At 32.0% G+C, this 20,101-nt stretch overlaps 2 protein-coding genes across 9 annotated transcripts; both read right to left on the bottom strand.

The window, feature by feature from the left end:
- Positions 1–315: 315 nt before the first annotated feature.
- LOC126845909 (S-methyl-5'-thioadenosine phosphorylase-like) lies at positions 316–4,511 on the bottom strand. Of its 2 annotated transcripts, XM_050584931.1 has the most exons (8): positions 4,413–4,511; positions 3,353–3,462; positions 3,202–3,274; positions 2,977–3,122; positions 2,244–2,411; positions 1,947–2,184; positions 1,552–1,761; positions 316–797 (listed from the first exon to the last, which is right to left on the bottom strand). In XM_050584931.1, exons 3-8 carry the CDS (start codon positions 3,217–3,219, stop codon positions 765–767), a joined length of 813 nt encoding a protein of 270 aa, XP_050440888.1. In that variant the 5' UTR covers positions 3,220–3,274; positions 3,353–3,462; positions 4,413–4,511; the 3' UTR covers positions 316–764. The 2 variants fall into 2 exon arrangements, with proteins under 2 accessions (XP_050440888.1, XP_050440887.1); XM_050584930.1 differs by lacking the exons at positions 3,353–3,462; positions 4,413–4,511 and having other exon boundaries at positions 3,202–3,342.
- LOC126845906 (transient receptor potential cation channel trpm) lies at positions 4,508–18,233 on the bottom strand. 7 transcript variants are annotated; one of them, XM_050584924.1, is made up of 25 exons: positions 18,094–18,233; positions 17,881–17,922; positions 17,292–17,400; positions 12,760–12,842; positions 12,514–12,688; positions 12,242–12,455; positions 11,884–12,177; positions 11,665–11,821; positions 11,420–11,567; positions 11,007–11,190; positions 10,731–10,861; positions 10,544–10,671; positions 10,296–10,479; positions 10,041–10,230; positions 9,736–9,947; positions 9,451–9,639; positions 8,880–9,098; positions 8,648–8,805; positions 8,051–8,241; positions 7,741–7,922; positions 6,787–6,972; positions 6,291–6,647; positions 5,558–6,216; positions 4,748–5,051; positions 4,508–4,649 (listed from the first exon to the last, which is right to left on the bottom strand). In XM_050584924.1, the coding sequence occupies exons 3-25, from the start codon at positions 17,319–17,321 to the stop codon at positions 4,527–4,529; spliced, it is 4,698 nt and encodes a 1,565-aa protein (XP_050440881.1). In that variant the 5' UTR covers positions 17,322–17,400; positions 17,881–17,922; positions 18,094–18,233; the 3' UTR covers positions 4,508–4,526. The 7 variants fall into 7 exon arrangements, with proteins under 7 accessions (XP_050440881.1, XP_050440882.1, XP_050440880.1 ...); XM_050584925.1 differs by having other exon boundaries at positions 4,748–4,994; XM_050584923.1 differs by lacking the exons at positions 17,292–17,400; positions 17,881–17,922; positions 18,094–18,233 and adding an exon at positions 12,996–13,152 and having other exon boundaries at positions 4,723–5,051.
- Positions 18,234–20,101: the final 1,868 nt, after the last annotated feature.

Raw genomic sequence — 20,101 nt, 5'->3', positions numbered from 1 at the left:
TTTTTCCACGACATCCATCCATCTTTTCCGAGGACGACCCCGTGGCCTTCTTCCTTCCGGCTTCCAATTTAATACTACCTTGGTTAATGCATCTGTGTTACGCCGCATAACATGCCCTAGCCATTTTATCCTTTGACTCTTTATGAATCCATTAATTGTAACTATATTTAGTTCTTCCTTTAATTCTTGGTTGAACTTTTGAAGTTAATTTTTTAATAGTACCGTTTTCAAATTTTATTGGTATATACATATAATTTTGTTATCAAGTTAGATTTGTAGGTACACTAGTGTAATTACTATAAACAATGTTTTAAATAAATTATGTAGGTATGTATATTTTAGCCTTATAAATTCTTTTTATTTTATAAATGTTGAACTCGACATTTCCTTTACAATCTTATACTTACGGTAGGTGTGTAACCACTGCAATTTTATTTTGTTTCAATTGTTGTTCATACTAATTGGTTACAAAAATAAACTATACATGCATACTATAATTGTCACTAGTGTCTGACTCAGGGTTAATTTTTATACCAAGTTAAATGAGTTGCTGTACATGTTATTTTGGCAATGTCCCAAAAGATGAATAGCATGGTAAAAGAAAAAAGTGAAAAAAATTATAAACAATATATAAACGTAATGGATTAACCTTTAATTAAACAGTTAATAGTTGCAAAGAAATATGGTAAATTTGTTGTATTCATCACATTTCATAATTTTTTACATTTGAATGTGTTTGTTTTTCTCGTCGACTGAATCATCTATCATTTACTTTGAATGCTTTCTTGTAAGAGATTCTAAAAAAATAAAAAAATGTTGTTAGCATTTATTTTACGATTACAATTTTCATTTTTAACACATTTTGTCCTCAACATTTTTTAAAAATTTTATTTATGAATTTACGCCAAAGGCTCGAGTACAGTAATTAAGTATAACAAAAATACAAATAGAATATATAGAGTGAAATATAAAATTGTTTCAATAAATAAAAATGGGTAATTTAAAATTATTTAAAACAAAAAATTGACAATATTCTAATAATAGCTATCGTAATATGTAACTGTTTAAAATTGAAGGATTACCAGATTTTAAAATAATGTAAAAAGAAGATAATTTATTAAATTCGACAGAAATTCTATTCAGAGAAGTATTTTATTTGTATGAAGTTTTATGAGATGAGATGGAAATAGTACATGAAAGACACTAGTAAAGAAAGTATAAAGAAGTACTAGTAAACAGAAACGAGAAAACTATTAAACGTTTAGGTTTGAGAACTTAATATTATATTATAGAACTGAATATTATTCATTACTGCTTCTCAGTTTAATGTTAATTGCAGCTCCAATAGACGGATATTTACAAGCCACATTACTGATAGTAATTGTGTATATATATGTGTGTGTGTGTGTGTGTTGACGCTTTGTAACAATGCAAAATTGTATATAAATGTACAAGTTGGATATGTTTGAGACACAAACACACGCAGTACGTTTGAATAACTATACTATACTGAATTTTTTGGGGAAAATAAGCTTATATTGTTTGACATACTTTAAGATCATCGATTTCAGTGTCCCAATTCTTTTCTGCTATTTTAGTTACAACGCTTATGAAAATTCGAGTGACTTTTTCAACATTTTCTTGGAATACTTTTAAAACGTTGGCAACGTTGACTTTTTCAGTCGCTTCTCTCCAACAGTCATAATCAGTGGCCATGGCCACTACACAATACAAGAGACCTGCTTCTTTAGCCAGGACAACCTAGAATATAAATAATTTCTTTTCATTAAATATGATTATTTGATTTTTTTATAAAGACAATGTCAATTCTGCATGGCACTAGGAAAATATAAGCTGTACATGTTTTTAAGTAAAAAGTTGAAAGGAAGTGGAAAAGAAATAACAGCCTATGTTTTTTAATAAAATATAAAAATATAGTTATTTACTTCTGGCGCAAGAGTCATGTTGACTAAATCTACATTCCAGGAACGGTACAGATTACTCTCGGCTTTAGTGGAAAATCTTGGCCCTTCAATAACTACTGCAGTACCGGTTTCGTGCACGGCGATACCAAGTTCTTTGGCAGTATCAATAACGATGTTTCTTGTTGTCAAACAAAATGCTGGTTCGATCGGTATATGCATGACTTTATCGCTGTACAAAGTATAATGTCGTTTCTTGGTTCTAAAACGTATTTTGTCAATGTCAAATCAAAAGATTATTAACTTTTCGATGTACCTTACAAATCAATGAAAGAGTCTAAAATAACCAAGTCACCAGGTTTGATTTGCTCTTTTAACGAACCAGTTGCTGATGATGCAATCACATGAGTACATCCAAGTTGTTTTAAAGCCCAAATATTGGCACGATAATTTACATCACTTGGACTAATTGAATGCTTGCGGCCATGTCTACGATAAGAAATACAAAGAACGTTTAGTTATAAATGTTTTTGGAATAAATCTCATTTACCAAGCACCCCCTTTTTTTTTATTTTATCAATAGTACTTTGCATGCTGATTTCTTTTAATGTTCTTCCGGCCACGCAAAAGTGCCCGAAAGGCCATTTAATGACTTTAATAAGTGATAATAGTGTTATGGACATCTATAAATGTAGGGAATAAACGAAAAATATTATTTGCAAATTATTACAGGTAAAATTGAGTATTACTTTTGGAAAAATATGGATTAGGTTAATCACATATAATATAGCACTTGCATCACAATGACATTTATAAAAAGTAGCGCCACACATCCATTTTGAAAAAGTAACAGGCAAGTGGTAGTCGTCACAATGTAAATGCCACGCCACAGACTTCTATACTAAGTACTAACTTGGTGTATGTGCAAGAGCATTATCAGTATTTCGCGTGTAATCAGCTTTAAAAGTACTATTGATTAAAAAAAAAAAAAGTGTGCCCGGCAAACTAGATTTTTATCTAAATTTTACAAGGGGTGATATAAAATTGAGAATACCTAGACAGGAGGACGCAATCAACACCGTTGATTTTCCCAGAGAACAGCGAGTCTGACGGCGGACCGTAAGGTGTGTCTATTTTATGTTCGGTAGAGTCTGTAAAAAAACTCGGATCGTCCAATCCGGATCCACCAATAATTCCAACCTGCCGAGTAAGTCAAAGAAATTATATTTTTACGAAATTTTAAAGTAAAAAAAAAAAAAAATTTTCGAATCTAACTCACTTTCACGTTGTACTTCATCGCTTTTGACTTTTGTCGGATATTCTGTCGATGAGTAAGTTTAAATTGTTATACTCTGAAAGAGACAAAGAAAAGTGGTAATAATTTTTAATCACTTTTGATAAAGACTACTGAGTAATGACAAAGTACAAACTGTTTAGCTGCAAGTGCCGGCCAATTGAACTCCACAAGTGTTCACCGTTACACTACAGTACCAGTTACTGATAAGATAAACTACTATCAGCAGTCAGCTGTAGTATATACCTATAAGTATATTTATTTATATTAATTACAAATCAAAAGTAGTTAAGAAATTATATTAAATTAGGTCTACTGATTATGTTCTTTCGACATATTGTTTTTAATTTAATTATATATTTTTTATAAAATAATAGACGGGTAATATGTTACTTATATGACCTTCTAGAAGGTATATGTATCATGTTTTTAAAATATATTTTTTTGACATTTTTTTTGTGTACCAGGAAATGTTTTTTAATTTAAATCAATATTTATTTGTAATAACTATGTGAGTTACTATTAAAATTATGCTCAGGTGTTAGTCTATACTTGTAATAAATTTCAAAAATCTCCATGTCGAAAACTCTGATCAACTTAAAGCAATGTGATTACAAACACAACATTGCTTCTATAGCAATTTGTTTTTAATGGTAATATTTTTACCATCTCTGACACAACAGTTTCTAAAGCCTGTGACTTCACCAAACCCATTGTTCGAGATTTTTTTAAGAAGTTTAAGCTGATTCAATCGGTTGAGTTTTATTGTCATTTTTGTAAAATTATTTTATTAATTGGATGAAATTGGATAAAATTATTTTAACCATTGTGTTAATAAGGGATAATACAATGGGCGAAAAAAAACCAGTAAATATTATTGATCAACATCATAAAATTATGAAACAACGTTTTTTAATAATCTAAAAAAATAATTTGCGTTTAAATAGCCTACATTTGAAAATAATAATAATAATAAAAAAAATCATTAAAAACATTCTAAAATGAATTTGGTGTGCAAAAAAAAAAATATAAATATATATAAATCAAAATAAAATATAACTAAAAAAAGTTTAAAATTTGTTTAACCGTCATTTAAAAAAAAAAACAAAAAAATTACGGAGTAGGTAACTATAAGTACATAAATTACTAAACGAAATATAATCGATTACATTAGATTTGCCAATTAAGTACACTACCTAATTGAATTCGGTTGAGCCCATGTATGCAAATATAATTAAGTGTATATATTAAAGTACTCCCTCCTATTTACTATACAAATGGTGTACTATGATTTGACATAATATTTTGGTTTAATCGCAATTTGTGGAAGACATTCCGTTTAGCTGATTGTGAGATGTCGAGCATTCGGAGGTATGAGCAGCGTTTGTAAGAGGTTCGCTAGCATCAATATCGGGGCCCGGACATAAGGTTGTCTGAAAAAAATAAAAATAAAATAAATGACCAACGATCGTATGAAGTATCAATATAAGGTATATGTGTATTTACCACAACGGTGGATTTCAATACGAACCCTTCGGTGGATGTCTATGTGATCGTGTTGGGTGATGATAGACAGTTCGTTAGTATTAGACGGGTTTTGCTTATGATGCCTGATCAGGCCTTCCATCAGATGATAATCATTTTCTTCGGCGTCCCTCAGATGTTCCTTTTCCAAGTATCTGGCAATTTCCGGATTGGACATTTCCGAAGCGTGTCTCTTACGAGGCACAGGCGTATTTCCACGTTTCGGCGAATGGTCGCAGTGTGGAGACAACATGCTAGGCGAACAAGGAGGACTAATTAGGCCGCACACAGTTTCTAGTTCATCTGTTATGCTAGAGTCAATGAAAACGTTTTTTACCATGGGAAATTGCAAAAGCTGCGTTCTATGTGTTTTTACTTTTTATGCGTGTGTACTACTCACTCACTTGAGTCTACTTAGCAGATTTTATACAACAATAAATAAATGTTCATTAAAACTTTAAAAGTAACCTTAATAGTTTTTATGTTTTTTTACTAAAAAATAACAATCAAATAAATGTAAACGACAATGTAACATGTTCGAAAGAGTTAAAATGTAAGCTCACTTATACCATAGAACATAGAATATAAATTTATTTTTGTTATTCAAAGGTTCGGGACAAAACTTGAGATTTTTCAAGAACCATGTGTACCTTCAACCAGTGAGATTGTATCAGAAATAATTTTTAAAAACGAGTAATACCAAAAGGGTGAAGAATTTTTTCTTCCTTTGTAGTTTTTGAGATTTTTTTTTTATTAATGCATGCATCAGTGTATTTAAATAACATAAACTACACTACCGAAATTAAATTCAAATTACCTTGTGTATTCGATGCGTTTGTTCATCATCACTGGTCTACTTGGAGTGGGCGGAAACACTTTAATCCGGGGTTCGACCCAAACGTTAGTGCGTTCACCACAAGATTTCGACTGGAACAATTCGTTGCCTTTGCATTCATCAGCCATATTGTCTATGTTATCGGCGGCGTCATCTAAATCTTTACTATTGAAGTCCGGCGATAAAGTGCTCTCAGTGTCATATTTTCGATCGTTGTGTCTAGCCGAGTTTAAAGACATACGACGACATTCATATGTGTTTAGTTCCATACAAGGCCTATCGTTATATGAGCAAACGCCGTCCGCAGATAACAGAAAATTACTGTCCGACAAATTGGGATGGCGAATTTCGTTGAACGAATACTTTTTTCTTCTGCGACAAGCTGACGGCGGTAAAGTGTCTGAAATATCTGATAACAAATCTGATCTCTCGCTGATACATCTTGTTCTGCCGGTAACTACTGTTTTAGGATCGTTTTCATAATCCGGTTCATACAAATTACTTCTTTTATGAGCATGGTCACTGCTACTTCCGCTATCGTGATCACCACTTTGGGTAGCCATAAATCTATGAATCACTCCTAAAGTAGATAACGTCTGGTCCATCAATTCCTCTATTTTGTGAAGTCTGAATTCCAAAGACTAAGAAAAAAAGAAAGTGTTAAAAAACCGAGTCAATAAAACTCCAATGACATGATTATAATATATTTATATACTTGTACAGACGAATTGTGTGAATTTTCTTTCTGATTGATGTCTTCTACTTTTTGTTGAATGTTTTCCATTTTGTCCACAGACGATTTGATTCTTTCCTCCATAGATATTTGTACTTTGTAATCTTTTTCTCGGAAATAACCTTCTACGCATTCTTCCTCAAAGTCATAGAGTTGCTCTAGTTCTTCGTTGCACAAAAACAATTTCAGACCGTTGTCGTACGTTTCTTGTATGCCTTGGATTTTGCGACACAAATATTTAGTCAACAAAAATATATGGCAAAAAAAAATTAAAGGAGGGGGTAGTGCTGGTTTTTGTTCGTATTCCATGACCACAGTGAACCTCTGGAACATCCAAACCTGAAAGGAGAAATAATAGTTATACTACTATTTGGAGATTTAAAAAATAATATGTTCTACGATCGACAGACATAGTTATGTTATTTTAGTTTGAACATTTTTATATTATGTACTGAGAAGGGTTATTTATAAATATCACCTGGTGAGATATTGCGTTAATATCGTTGAATATGTTATTGAATACTGCGATCAACAAATTGATAAGTAAAATGTTGGCAATCAGCAAGTACATAGCCATCACTAATGGTGTAATCCATCGTCCGGTTTGACAGTGTTGCATTGAAGGGGATTCTTCGCATTCAGGGTATATTTGATCGGCGTACACCTAATTATTACGACAAGTGAAGTGTCATACACTTTTTAAAGTATCTACAGGGTGTTTTGTTTTATTATTAACTACACTTTTTGACGCTACACACATTTTTATTTATACATTTATCTTCCATCTTCATGTCTGTGTTGTTTGCTAGGAACATCTGGAAGAAGAAAAACAACACCAGAGACAAACACTAGCGCAAATGGCTAAAGGATGTCATCAATAAACAAGCAAAAAGAAAAAAACGATAAACAGATTGCCACAGATACATCTTACATAGAAGAGTTATCATATAGCAAGAATGTCCAAGAAACATACGGAACGTACAGACCAAAATGGTCATAATATTAACTTAATGTTAAAATGTTAACCACAGAATCACATTACACAAAAAGGATGGCGAGGGAAGCCTTTGAAATAGAAAAACGCACGCTAAATTTCAACAGAGAGGATGGATGGAAATTGAGTGACATAAAGGCCGATAGTCCAACTCAGAAGAGGTCCACGGTAAACATTGAGAGAAATGAAGGAAGAGGACAGTCCATGGAAAAGAAGGAGGACAAACACAGGACAGCAAACAACAAAGGAACGACAAGAAAATAATAGCCTAGGTGAACTACACTTTAGCATATATTATAAGTTATAACCTATGACACAGTCCTGAAGATGGAAGATGAAAAGATTTCGAAAAATTGGCAGCCCTATTATGTGTAACTACAATCTCTGTAAATAATTTAAATGAAATGTTATTATACATCTAATCTAAAAACAACGTACCTCTCCGTAAAGCATAAAATATGGTTGCAAAAATATATGACGAATTAGGATCCAGTCAGGTTCTGAGTCTGGAGATAAAATTGCCTGTCGACTGACTCCAAAGCTCATTAGGACCACGAGAAGAAGAACCACAAAATAGAGCATATTTTTTACCATTTTGCCCATCATAGTAACCAGAGGTCCTGCACAATAAATTATTAACAAGATTAATTAAACTAATAATTAAATTATTAACGTTTTAATTAATATGTTTAATATAGTAAATGAAAAACCTTAAATTTTATTATTTTCAATAAAAGCAATTCCTCACCGAGATATTTATTTACGCCCAATATATTAAATATTCGCAAATACCAGTAAATAATATCAACACAAAACATGACACGACCAATAGCCTGGGACGACTCTTGTAATCTTAGGCATAAGCCAGTCAAGAAAAATATTATAGCGGCTGCGTCACACGGGTTCCACATATTCCAAGCCCAGACCGAGAACTTATCACTAAAACAATCATCAGAGTTATATTAGCTATTTAAAAATAGGTGTCGAAATGTCAGGGAAAAATTATAGCAGTGAAAACGTCACACAGTATTATTATTGCAAGCGATATATATTGTTACAAGTTAAAAAGTAACTCAATAAAAAAAAGATTAATTTAAATAGAACACTATAATGCATACGAAACTACCTAAGCTAAAAATATGTAGAATTCGGTACAATGAAAGATCAATTGACAACTAATTACGGGAAATAAGTTTTTATTCTTCTAAAATAATACGAGACTGTCCGCAAGCTATTACGTATTTTTATTAATCGTTTATACATATTTTGTTTGTGTAAAATTTTTGCTGCAACGTTTTTACTGCTTAATTTTAATGGTGCACCCACTATGAATAATAGTACTAACTTTATGCTTGTCGGTTCAGATGACACAATTTCTCTTATTTTTTCACATCCAAAAGTGCATATGTAAGCAATTACATAAAGTTCTTGCCAAGACGGACTCGGTCCCATTTTCACAAGTACAACATAGGTAAACAAAACCAAGAACACAAAGTAAGCAGCCTGTAAAAGAGGAAAAATAATAATTTTTTTAAAAACAAGAATATTATTTGAAGCAATAACGGTTTATTACTAACCGAATTAGCTAGAAATTTTGTTATAGGAGCAGTGTAAAATTCAAAAATTTTACGTTGCAACGGCAACGGACGTTGTCTTTTCAAGTCAAACACACTGTATTCGTAAGTCGGTGTTATGCATTTATGTTCAAAATCTATACTTTTCACAGTGCCCAACGAGCCACTTGGTAACATTGTGCCATTTTCAGCATTATCATTATCGACTGGTATCGTTACGCCCTAAAAAAAATGAACGATACTATTAACAAATAATTAAAAAAACTGGCACCAACTAAAATTTAAACCGGCGACAGCGAAATAATCGTAGACAGAACATTTGTTCCGAGATTTTATAGACGTGGTCATGGCAAACATATTAAGTAAGATGAATACGTTTGGCATGCGCCTAAGTAAAACTGGGACATTTAATCCTCGGGAGATATTTCACCCACTTCAACGTGTTATCATGCCTAATGTTCCGTCCACGTGTATAAAGCTATAACATTACCGCCTTATCCCACTCAATCGTGCTGTTCTCATTAATAACAATAGAAATGTAATAAAAAATTTTAAGTATAAAATGTGTGCCTACATCCAAATTTGTTTCTACCAGGTTTAAATGCGATCGATGAACACCACCTTCCTCCATACTCTCTGTGTCTTCTTCCAATTCCAACCCATACAAATGCTCTTCTTCGGTTTGAGGCATCGATTGCAATTCTTCTCTAGATTTAAACTCCAGTCTAGAAATGTATGGTGGAAAAAGCAGTCCTAACAAAATCTAAAACCAAAATATTACAATTGATTATGAACGTTCTATACATACCAAAACATTAAGGAAAACTAAGGAAATATAGAAATATTAAATTCACAATACCCTAATGTTGGTATTTTTTCTTGTTCTCAGACCGCCCATCCATAGATCAGCAAGTATTATTTGGCTACACGGATGTGCAAGTAGAGCTCGATTGTTTGCTGCCACAGCTAAGCTAAGGCAGGTTTGCCCACTCCAGTTTTGTAGTTCAACAGTTAATAACTGTTGGGCTTGATCGTCGTCTTGACGATAGCAATAATCCAATAACTCCAAGGCTTCAAACAAATAATAATAAAAAAAATTAATAATGATAAAACGAATTAAGCATTGCACAATACTGCTTTCTTATGTATGTGTGTTACACGTACAAATGTCCTCAAAAACTTTAGCATAGTTTCGTAACTCGTCATATATCTCAGTTTCCAAATCATCTTCAGCCGCTTCATGTGCCATGGCTTTATACAATTTACAAGCAGCCAGCGATTTAACCAAAGCTTCTTCACCGTGTTGCCACATAAGCAATGCCATTTCTTGGCGTTTCGTCAAAACAGTCCAAATCTAAACAGTGAAATTAAAATTTGACATTTAGAGGCAAACGAAATAGATATATTATGTCGACGCACCAACAGCTCATTGAAAGGATATTCAAACAATGTTTCATCTTCAGAGTTATCCGAATCAGCTAAAACCCCTAATGTTAAGTTATTTCCATAAAATCGTGTAAACGAGGCGCTATTCCTGTGCATATTATTTAACCGACGCGTTTGTGCATACATTAGGCGAAACTTGCGTCTTGTGTACTGAGCTCTATTTAAAAAATCCAAAATTAGCACAAGTTGGTTTTAAAAATTGCAATTAATTTCTATATTACCTATATGCGCCACCCATTAGTTTATTGATGACTAATCCGATGTCGTGTAACGTGTACATATATCCCGGTGAAATATGAGGCCTCACATCCCTCAGGATATAGCCCAGAGTATTAGTTGGCCCTTGTTTCTAAGAAAAAGAACACATTAAGTATAAATCAAATAATTTATTGAATTATAATAACTCACTGTGTTGTATAATTCTTCCAATCTCGATATTGTCAAAAACTTTTTCATGCTCACACCGTTTTCCAACAGTAACTTTACAAAATCAATCCTGTCATGCTCTAAAGCTTGCATCATAGATTCTTCTAAAGCCCCTTTAAGATATTAAAAGAACATTTTTTAAAATAAATAAAATATTTTTACACAAAATGTTCAATACACACACAAATACAATAGGTAGTACCAAATCATCATCATATCACTAGTAAACAAGGTGGAAATATATAAAACCACACTAACCTAGTGGCCACTCCTGTCCATACACGAAAATTTCTGATCTTGCAATATCAACCCGATTCCACGTCAGAGCTAAGCTCAATTGTTCAGACGGTGATAAATGCTGACTTTTGAACAACGCTGTTAATATTGTTTGATCCAATTCTTGTGACTTTTCTTGGCCATCACTTATTCGAAAAACCGTAATCTGAAATTGTCAAGGTATATTATTAGTTAATGTATCAACCAACTATTATTTATCAGTGTTTAAAACGTTCACTAAAAAAACCAAAACGCGTTCTCGGTTTGGATTTTTTTTTTTTTAAACAAACGCATTTGTCATACCAAATATTAGTTGTTTTTTAATATTTATGAATTTAAAAAAAAACTATCGCAGATATAAGTTAATCAAAAAAAATTTAAAGTGTTGAACATACCATGTGTTTGTATCTAGTGCATTCAATCAACTCTTGAAACAAACATTCAGCTTGTTCTGGTCCGACTTCAAACGCCCGTCGAATGTTATCCAATATGTACTCTTTCATGTTTTCCAAAACAGTTTGCTCTCCATTGTCTGACGCATATCTGGTTTAAAAGGTATAGGCCACCTTTTTCATTTTTGTCTAATTACTAACACTTAAAAGCATTTAAATGGACTTATGAAGCAATGTTAAATTTTTACTTGTGCGTGAAAGCTATTAGATCCGCTGCTCGGCCAGAACCATCACAGACGACTACCGGTACAGGCGGTGTATCGGTCACGTACTCCAGCACGGCTCTTATGGTATTAGTTCCGCCTTCGATTACTAGACACACAACAGGCGTACTGTAATGTGCACCTAAACAAAACAATGGTCAAGTGTGTAACAGAGATGTGCAAAATTAAAAATTAACTAAATACTTGGATGAAGTTTTTGAATTGAAATGTATTTCTCTAGTTTTCGCCGTAATATTATTTCCGCACCATAACGTGCTGATGTACCGTTATCTACTAAAAGAAAATACGTGTGTCTATTGTTTAATACTGCTAACTTTGATCTGGGCGACGATATAGAATGATAAGGGACGTCTTTGTTGTGTCCAATGAGTTCGTGATTGTTTTCGATGATACCCCATGGGGCAATGCCAATGGATACGATTCTACCAGTTCGCTGGGAATCAAGTAATAGTGCATCTCCCACTTGACGTGTGACACCTACCAGAGACGAAATTCAAGATAATTATTCTAAAGCGCAGGCCTAGAGTCTAGTCAAGTTTACCTGTGTTCGTTCCCCCCGTAAACACCCAAGCACCAGTGGTTTTTGCTGCTTTTAATAGGCCTTTGCGCAATACTTTTTTCAACTTAGGCTGTAGTTCGAAATTCGCTTTTCCTCCTTGGATGGTAATCAAAAGTTTTGGTAGTTCTAGACCCCATTCTCGTGTAAAAAGATGAAGTATTATTTCTGGTCGAGTGTCGTGCGATAATCTTACGTACTACAAGAAAATTAGTTGTCAAAACACATTTGTAACGCTTTTATTTAGTTTATAATACCTGAGCTTTAGTCGGATGGGGGCCACCTTGAAATTCGATTGTCCCATAAGCATCTGTCGGTGAAAGTACCGTGTGCTTGATAGGAGACCAAATTTCGTTGGCATTGTTCGGATCCAACTGAATAGAACCGTTGCCTCCGCCACAGTGGAATGTCAAAGATAGCCCACAGCCACATCTGTATGGTGACATAAATTAGAGAAGTTGATAAAAAAAACATATAGAAATTATCAATTAATAAAACATCACCTGTTTTTATCGAGTTTGCTTGGAATGAAATTGACACAATCTCTTTTTTGAAAAGACGCCTCAACCCAACTCCGAGCCCGACACTAAAAACAATAAATAAATAATTATTATAATATTAATGATGTATTTTATTCGAATTGTAGAGCTGTAAATTTTAGCTCAAATTAAAGCTATATATAAAAAAAAAACAATAACAGCATATTGAACTGGTTGTTTTGGCGGAAAATCTATTTTACCGGACATGCTTTTTTTTTCTTGGCTTTTTTTTCTTTTTTTAACCGGTAATACATTTCGTGTTGATTGCGAATTTGCAAACAAAAATTTGCAGAAATCAAAGGTTTACTAAAAGTAACGTTCATTTTAGATGTTCACCGATACACCCCACAACGTTGTGGGATTAATAATATTTTTTTTTAAAAGAACTGCGTTTGTTTCATGTGGGTTAGGAACGCATGAAATACAACTTTTTTTTTGCTGAAACAAGCAGTTAAATAATAACGTTGCAGCTATTTAAAAATATCACATTTTGCATAGTCATCGTTTATTTTTTTTGCCCAACTTTTTTTTTTTTTTTAACACCTTGTTTTTGCCTTTATTATTGTTATTAATTTTTTTTTTTTTTAATACACATTGAATATATCCGGTAAAAAATATTCGTGGGAAACAGATATCGTAGTAATAAAAAAAATAGGCACTCTTCGTGAATCTCGACCGTCTCGCTAAAATAAGACACCACTCGTTATTGTAGTGTACCGACCACCGACAATGGACTCCCACCACCTGTCCTAGCCTTGGTGAAACTCTATTCCTCGTTGTCATCAACGACCTACCTACATAATATATACCAAACATCATTCGAAAACTAGTTCAAATTTCGCAGGCGACGCCAATATTAATAATTGCGGTGGCGAAAAATCGTAAGTCGACAGAAAGAATACTATAAATAAATAAACAACGGACAGTATACGAGTTGGTGCTAATTGTAATATTATGATGATCTCAAACCAATGACATTTTCTTTATCTAAAACCAAGCACATCTCTCCGGAACAAATCACGCTGGACAAGCAGCAAAAATACCTATAAACACCGACTGCACCAATAAGATTAAAATTAAACACCTTATCCCTCGCATACATGCATATTTGAACTAATCTATACTTGAAAGCAAAAAGGTAAACTCCCCGCTATGGCATGGATACACAGTGAACAAAACGCAGTGATTTAAATTTCTCGAAATGCATGCTTTCTACAGCTAATATACCACTTCAAACTCGTTAACAAATATATCAATAAAATAACGAATTGAATATTATCAAAACGCAACAAAATCAGAGGGCAATCGTGAAAAACTCATTTATTTTATAATTTTACCAGAAAAATGTAAAACCAATATTCAAACTATACTAACGCAGACGCGTGGAAGACCAAAAATACCTCATTTTTGGCAATAGTAGTCGAAGAAACAATCAATATGATAGTATAAGATTACAGCAATAATTGTATGCATATCGACAGCCGAAGGTTAGGAACAGCTAGAAACAACAACACTAGCCTTCAAAAACGATTTTTTTTTTAATTAAAGCCAGAGCTGAGAAGGTGATGTTTTTAAAATGATGCGTTTTTTCTATCTGGACCCCCTTATATTGTTAATTACATGGGCATCTATGGAAATAAATTATTATAGACAAACAATTAACCCTATTCGAATATCCACCCTAATACTAAAAATACAGTAATAATTGTAAGCACATTATTGTCATTAGGTTCAACGGTTTTATCGATATTTGTATTTTTATCTGTGAACACTGGACCTCTCTTACTTACACACTTACTACTATTACTACTCACTTACGATTAATACTTTCTTTCTGTGCACCATTACAGATTCTCATCAGTGATTGAAGCGTTTATTTGAAAGTGGCTTCAACACTTTCAGTTTGTAAAAATGTATACACACCCGTGATGTCCCAATATGATCCGTCCCCACTATACCTCTGTACTGCCATTTATTTTTATTTTTAAGATTTAAATTGTGTTTTTGCGACGTATTTAATTCAGTCAATGCCCATCGATATTTCTGTTGGCATACTATTGACTTTTTCGAGTATTTTAAGACTAACCCAATTGTAGGAAAAACATCTTATATAAATTATGTATCTCCTCTTTCGGGTGATTAAAAAAGTTAGTATCTTTCTCAAAACTCACAAAAATTATTAGTTTAAATGTACAACTACAAAGTTACAAGGAAATTTGTTTTTTAATTAAAGCTAAACCATCGGACCAGTCTTGAAAAGATTCCAAATGGTAAGTAATTAAAATTTTTAAAAACAACTCAATTTCAAGCTTTCAAAAAAAAAAAATGTATAAATGAAAAGTCTGATTCATAAACAGTAAACTTTTGTAATAAAAAAATATATTATACTTCCAAAATACATAATTTATATTTTATTTATAATTAATGATCGATTAATTGTGTATTATTTAGTTTTTATTATAATTATACTATTTAGTGTTTCATAGTTCAAATACCAAAAGTTAAGTATTTTGTTCTACATACCTAGCATAAGGACCCATCTAAGTTTTAACTTATCTTTAATAACTGTATAAGTACTACAGCTAATCCTAAGTAAGAGTAAAAAATAAGATTTATTCACAGTTTATCGAGACAAAAATAATGAACATGACGTATACAAACCACTTTAGAAAAATAAAAAAAATACAGCGTTCTGTCCAATTCTATGGGTTGCTTTGAGGTACAGTACACAGAGATATGCATCAATTACAAATTCGACATAGTTTTACTGATAAACACAATTGCCTATTATAAGTTTATAATAATGTTCAATAATTAAAATTCACATAATAATAATGATTTTAATCAATTCTGAATTCAGCATAAACAAAAAAAAAAATGTTTAAAACTCTTATTTAAAAACATAATGGTACAAATATGTCGGGCATGTACCCAAATATTCTAGAACGGGTACAATGGTTTTGTTTCTGTATGTACCCAAAATGTCAATAATAAATCCAAAATCCAAAATGACCTCACCGAGACAAAACAATTACTATTAGACCCTAACTATCTAGTCTATGGACCATCTAGTGACTAGATTCTAGTCTCTCGGTATGTTTTACCAATCCGATGCAGTGTCAGTATGCTACAAAACTGGCGAGACAGATTTATTTGTTGAAATTATTGAAATTTTGGGTGCGGAACTCACCTTAAGTCTAATTCCCTGGTTATTTTATATATTTTTATTTAGGAATATATTTATGCAACATTTAAACTGGAACATTTTTTAGAGTTGTCACAACTGTCTACTTTAACAACCTTCAATAAAGTTCTTCTTAATATAGGCTAAGTTGAAAAACATTGAAACTAAAAAAAACACTGACGGAGAAAAAAACGGATTATTGAGATTGCCCTTCCCTACTCATTTAAATATTTACTTTATTATTTTGATTTATTGTACTTTATTAAAAACTTTTAGGCTTATACTAAATACTATACTTTTATCTAATCTGAATACCAAGTGTATTTATTTTACTATTTATGACATGTGTGCAAATTTAATTATGATTAAGAAGGTGACTCAATTATTTCAATTTTAAAATGTTTCTAAGATATTGTTTTTCCGTAATAAAATATAAATGGACCTCAGCTGTTCTTTATATGCCAAACATTAATTATTTAGGATAATATACATTGAATATTAGCACATTATAATTAATTGTTCACATCTTTAAATAATGGATAGTTAATAAAGATAAAAGAACATGTTATACACATTTTGATTTTATACCAATAGCTCTTGTCATGGCTTTGTTACCCTACCAATATTGTATACTATGAATAAATCCTTGAATACAGACGAAAGAAGAACGAAGGAAAATTAAATTGGTATTTTAAGTTGACTACTTAAACTATAACTACCGAATTTTAAAAAAAGTATATACATACAAAATGCGTAATAGATAAGATAAATAATAAGTGTGAGATAATAAAACTAATAATTGTATAAATGTTAAATATATCATTTGCTATCCAGAATACGTTTCCTCAAAAAAAAAAATGTATATACAGGGTGATCAACTTATTGTGAACCACTCATTATCTCACTGAGTTTTATAAGAAATTAAATTCTCTACGTAGTGTTTTCATGCAACGGAATCTCAATTTCTCACAATTTTTTTTTGTTTCTACCCCCTCCCAACTTAGTTTTTTTGATAGCAAATTATTAAAGTTTCAAGTAGTATTATTTTTTTCTGAGCGCTTTTCCCAACCGCACTTCCCCTCTCATCCTGACCTTTAAAATCTTATAATTTAAAAAATAGTTATCCAAAACTGGTTATCGACTAGTCAACATTTTTAGTACATTATTCTCATTTTATAAAAATAATGAAATGTATGCGTTACCATTTAGGTTTCAAAAATTGCTATCAAAAAAACTAAGTTGGGAGGGGGGTAAAAACAAAAAATGGATACAACTGTAAACTAGATTATTGTATTAAATTTAGTCAACATACTTTTTTGGATTTGTTTATCCTTGAAATCATACTGGTAGTGAGCAGTTTTTTGCTTTAACAGGATGCAGCGTCCAACCCTTAACGTTTCTACCATTGTCGGCCAAAATTTCTGTAAAAAAAAAAATAATAAAATAATTGGCAAACTATATCAAATTGTAATTGTTCCACCCCTTTTTCTGGTCGTTTGTCAGTAAATAATGTAAATAATAATATTCTAGGCTAAATAGTTTTTTTGGTATTTCAACTAGATTGATGGTACTATGTCTTAAGAAAATTTCATACAAATTTGAAACAAATACAACAATTTTTAAAAAAGTTTTAGCACACCGTAATTGTTGAAATATATGAATATTTTTAGGGTGTTTTTCAAGATTTTGGAGTAGAAGGGGTGAACTTATTCAATGTTTGGTCCAATAAGGTACCTTAAAGCTGAGATTTCTGATCATTGTACTTGCTACACGAAAAAATCGGTTTAGCAAAAATGTAATTAAACGTCAAATGTATTTTACGCCATGGCTATTATTTTCTCCAATAAATGAATATGACCAGTGTGTATCGTTAACAATACTAATTGTAGTTGGTGACTTACCAATGTGTTATCAGATCCTTTGGACAGTCCGAACGAAGAACACTGCGAACATACAAGTGACACAAATTAATCACTAATTGCTTTGTCTGACAACAGCTAATATACATTGTAAATATAGCACAACCGCTCATTGACGGTCAAATTTATATTGGCAAAATGTACCAATCGTAATTTTCGTAGTGACGGAAATACTGAAATTAACGATTTACTCACCAGCGTTGTTTACATTTTGAAAAATGTATACGTCTAATATCTGAAAACTTTGATGGATTTACGGTGCTACATTTCAAAATATATATTATGATAAATTATGAAACCTTATTAACTCCTTTAATCGGGTTTGTTATCATGCGCAACACTTACCAGCGCATTCTCACGGACCACAAGACGTCGCCGTTATCGAAAAATTGATAAGACGTTATCGTAACGGGCCGTCGTGTGATAAGAATAATTCCGGTAAGGTTATGGTAACCGGATAACCGATATGCCAGCAAATCGTGTTATCAACACGGCACGGGGCAGTTGTCCGAAAAATGACGAACGGCGTTATCATCGACATCGCGCAGGAGCACCAACGTCACGCAAAATAAAGATATTCAAATACTGAAAACCGTTATCAATAAATTTAATAATCATATGTGTTCAGTATTGCCAAGGTGGGTAAATCCAACGTGTGTATAATAATTACATATTTTGCACACGGGTATTTAGGAATTTAGATACACAAAAGTGTACCTAAAGTCGTTTTAATAATTTAATAAATATAAAATAAAAATACTATTGTTAATTATTTATAAATAATTCAACTTTTAGTCGTACAATAAAATATGTAGAAAACTTCAGGAGAGTCAATTGACATTTTCTACTTCAGTCGTCATACAAATCACAATATTAGAGTACAAGCAAACCATACAGAGTTAACTGAATTAGGCATAAATCTATTGAACATTATTCTTTCGACCCCCCCACCTCTTACTTGGGTCTATTGATTGTAGTCATATCAAACATTACAAACTACTGAAAAAGCTGTTTACTGATAAGAGCAAACATTTCATTAAACGTAGTTTTGACATTAAAACATCGCCAAAATGGTTAAGGCCCCTGGATACCGACCATTTTTAAAGGGGTTTTGTATAGGCAATATTTAAGAAAAAAGTGGTTTTATTAAATTTCGACCATGTTAATTAATTTACCGGTTAATTTATATGAGCTTCATGGTATTATTTTTAATTTAAATCATTTTGTCTATGAGTAAAAGCCATTTTAGTTAATATAATAGTACATTTTTTATCCACCGCACAGGCTGAACCAGTGATCTGATAAGTAATCTGAAAACAGATTTGAATTCGTCATAAAGTTTACTTGAATTCGGTCAGCGTACTTTTTTGATATCTTATTCCTACTACGCATAAAACACGTTTGAACACGTTTATAAAATTAAAAATTTTAAAATCAAATTTGGAAAGGGTTAAAATTAAAAATTGAAAAATGTGCTCTGACCGATGTCAAGTAAACTTCATGACAAATTCATATCTGTTTTTAGATTGCTTATCGGATTAATGGTTCACCCTGTGCGATGGACAAAAAATGATGTGTTTTGGCTGAAAATAACGGTCGGTATCCAGGGGCCTTAACAGCAAACCGTTTGCTTTCGGTACCTTCTGGAAAATACGCTTTATGATTTAAAAAGATGGTTATATTATTACATGATTATATAATATAGCCATACCACGGCATAGGGAAATTAGTATTGAATTTTATCTTATCGTATTCGCCAAGTTTTTGTTATCAAAAAAAAAAACAACGTATTTTTCTCCTAACTAAGACTCTATTTTGGTAGTTAATTTATTTTTTGGACTATCATAGCATCTTGAAAGCGATTTATAAATGTTTTTTCATTTCAACTTGTTTAAGCAGACTGAAAATAACTCGGTTATTTTGAATTTAGAGTAACAGCACCCATTATAAAATTAAAAGAAAACAATATTTCGGAGGGCAAGACAGTGCGTTTTTTCATTATTCCAAGTATAACGCTCAGTACATAGTTTAGAAATAACGACTATTTTAACATTTTTAAATGACTGTAACTTTCCAAAAAATTAATTTTTTTAAAAAAACGCACCGTCTTGCCCTCCGAAGTATTGTTTTCTTTTAATTTTATAATAGGTGCTTTTACTTTAAAACCAAAATTAAGCGAGTTATTTTCAGTCTGTTTAAACAT

Source organism: Adelges cooleyi, unplaced genomic scaffold (genome assembly GCF_023614345.1).
Source record: "Adelges cooleyi isolate 19-005CV unplaced genomic scaffold, UGA_ACOO_1.1 ACOO_flye_CR_arks_rails_tigmint_CR_PRNA_8, whole genome shotgun sequence".
In the NCBI taxonomy this organism is placed as follows: domain Eukaryota; kingdom Metazoa; phylum Arthropoda; class Insecta; order Hemiptera; family Adelgidae; genus Adelges; species Adelges cooleyi.
The sequence above is the reverse complement of the archived record's forward strand: the minus strand, read 5'-3'. Positions and strand labels throughout refer to the sequence as shown.

Excerpts from the sequence above, each read along its gene's own strand:
- LOC126845906 (XM_050584921.1), bottom strand. The coding sequence starts at position 13,118 with ATGAACGTTACTTTTAGTAAACCTTTGATTTCTGCAAATTTTTGTTTG. Across the intron at positions 9,099-9,450 it reads TGGTAGAAACAAATTTGGAT|GGCGTAACGATACCAGTCGA; the intron begins GTAGGCACACAT and ends CATTTTTTTTAG. Across the intron at positions 8,242-8,647 it reads TCTGAACCGACAAGCATAAA|TGATAAGTTCTCGGTCTGGG; the intron begins GTTAGTACTATT and ends TGATTGTTTTAG.
- LOC126845909 (XM_050584931.1), bottom strand. Across the intron at positions 2,412-2,976 it reads GATTGCGTCCTCCTGTCTAG|ACATGGCCGCAAGCATTCAA; the intron begins GTATTCTCAATT and ends TTCTTATCGTAG. Across the intron at positions 1,762-1,946 it reads ACATGACTCTTGCGCCAGAA|GTTGTCCTGGCTAAAGAAGC; the intron begins GTAAATAACTAT and ends TTTATATTCTAG.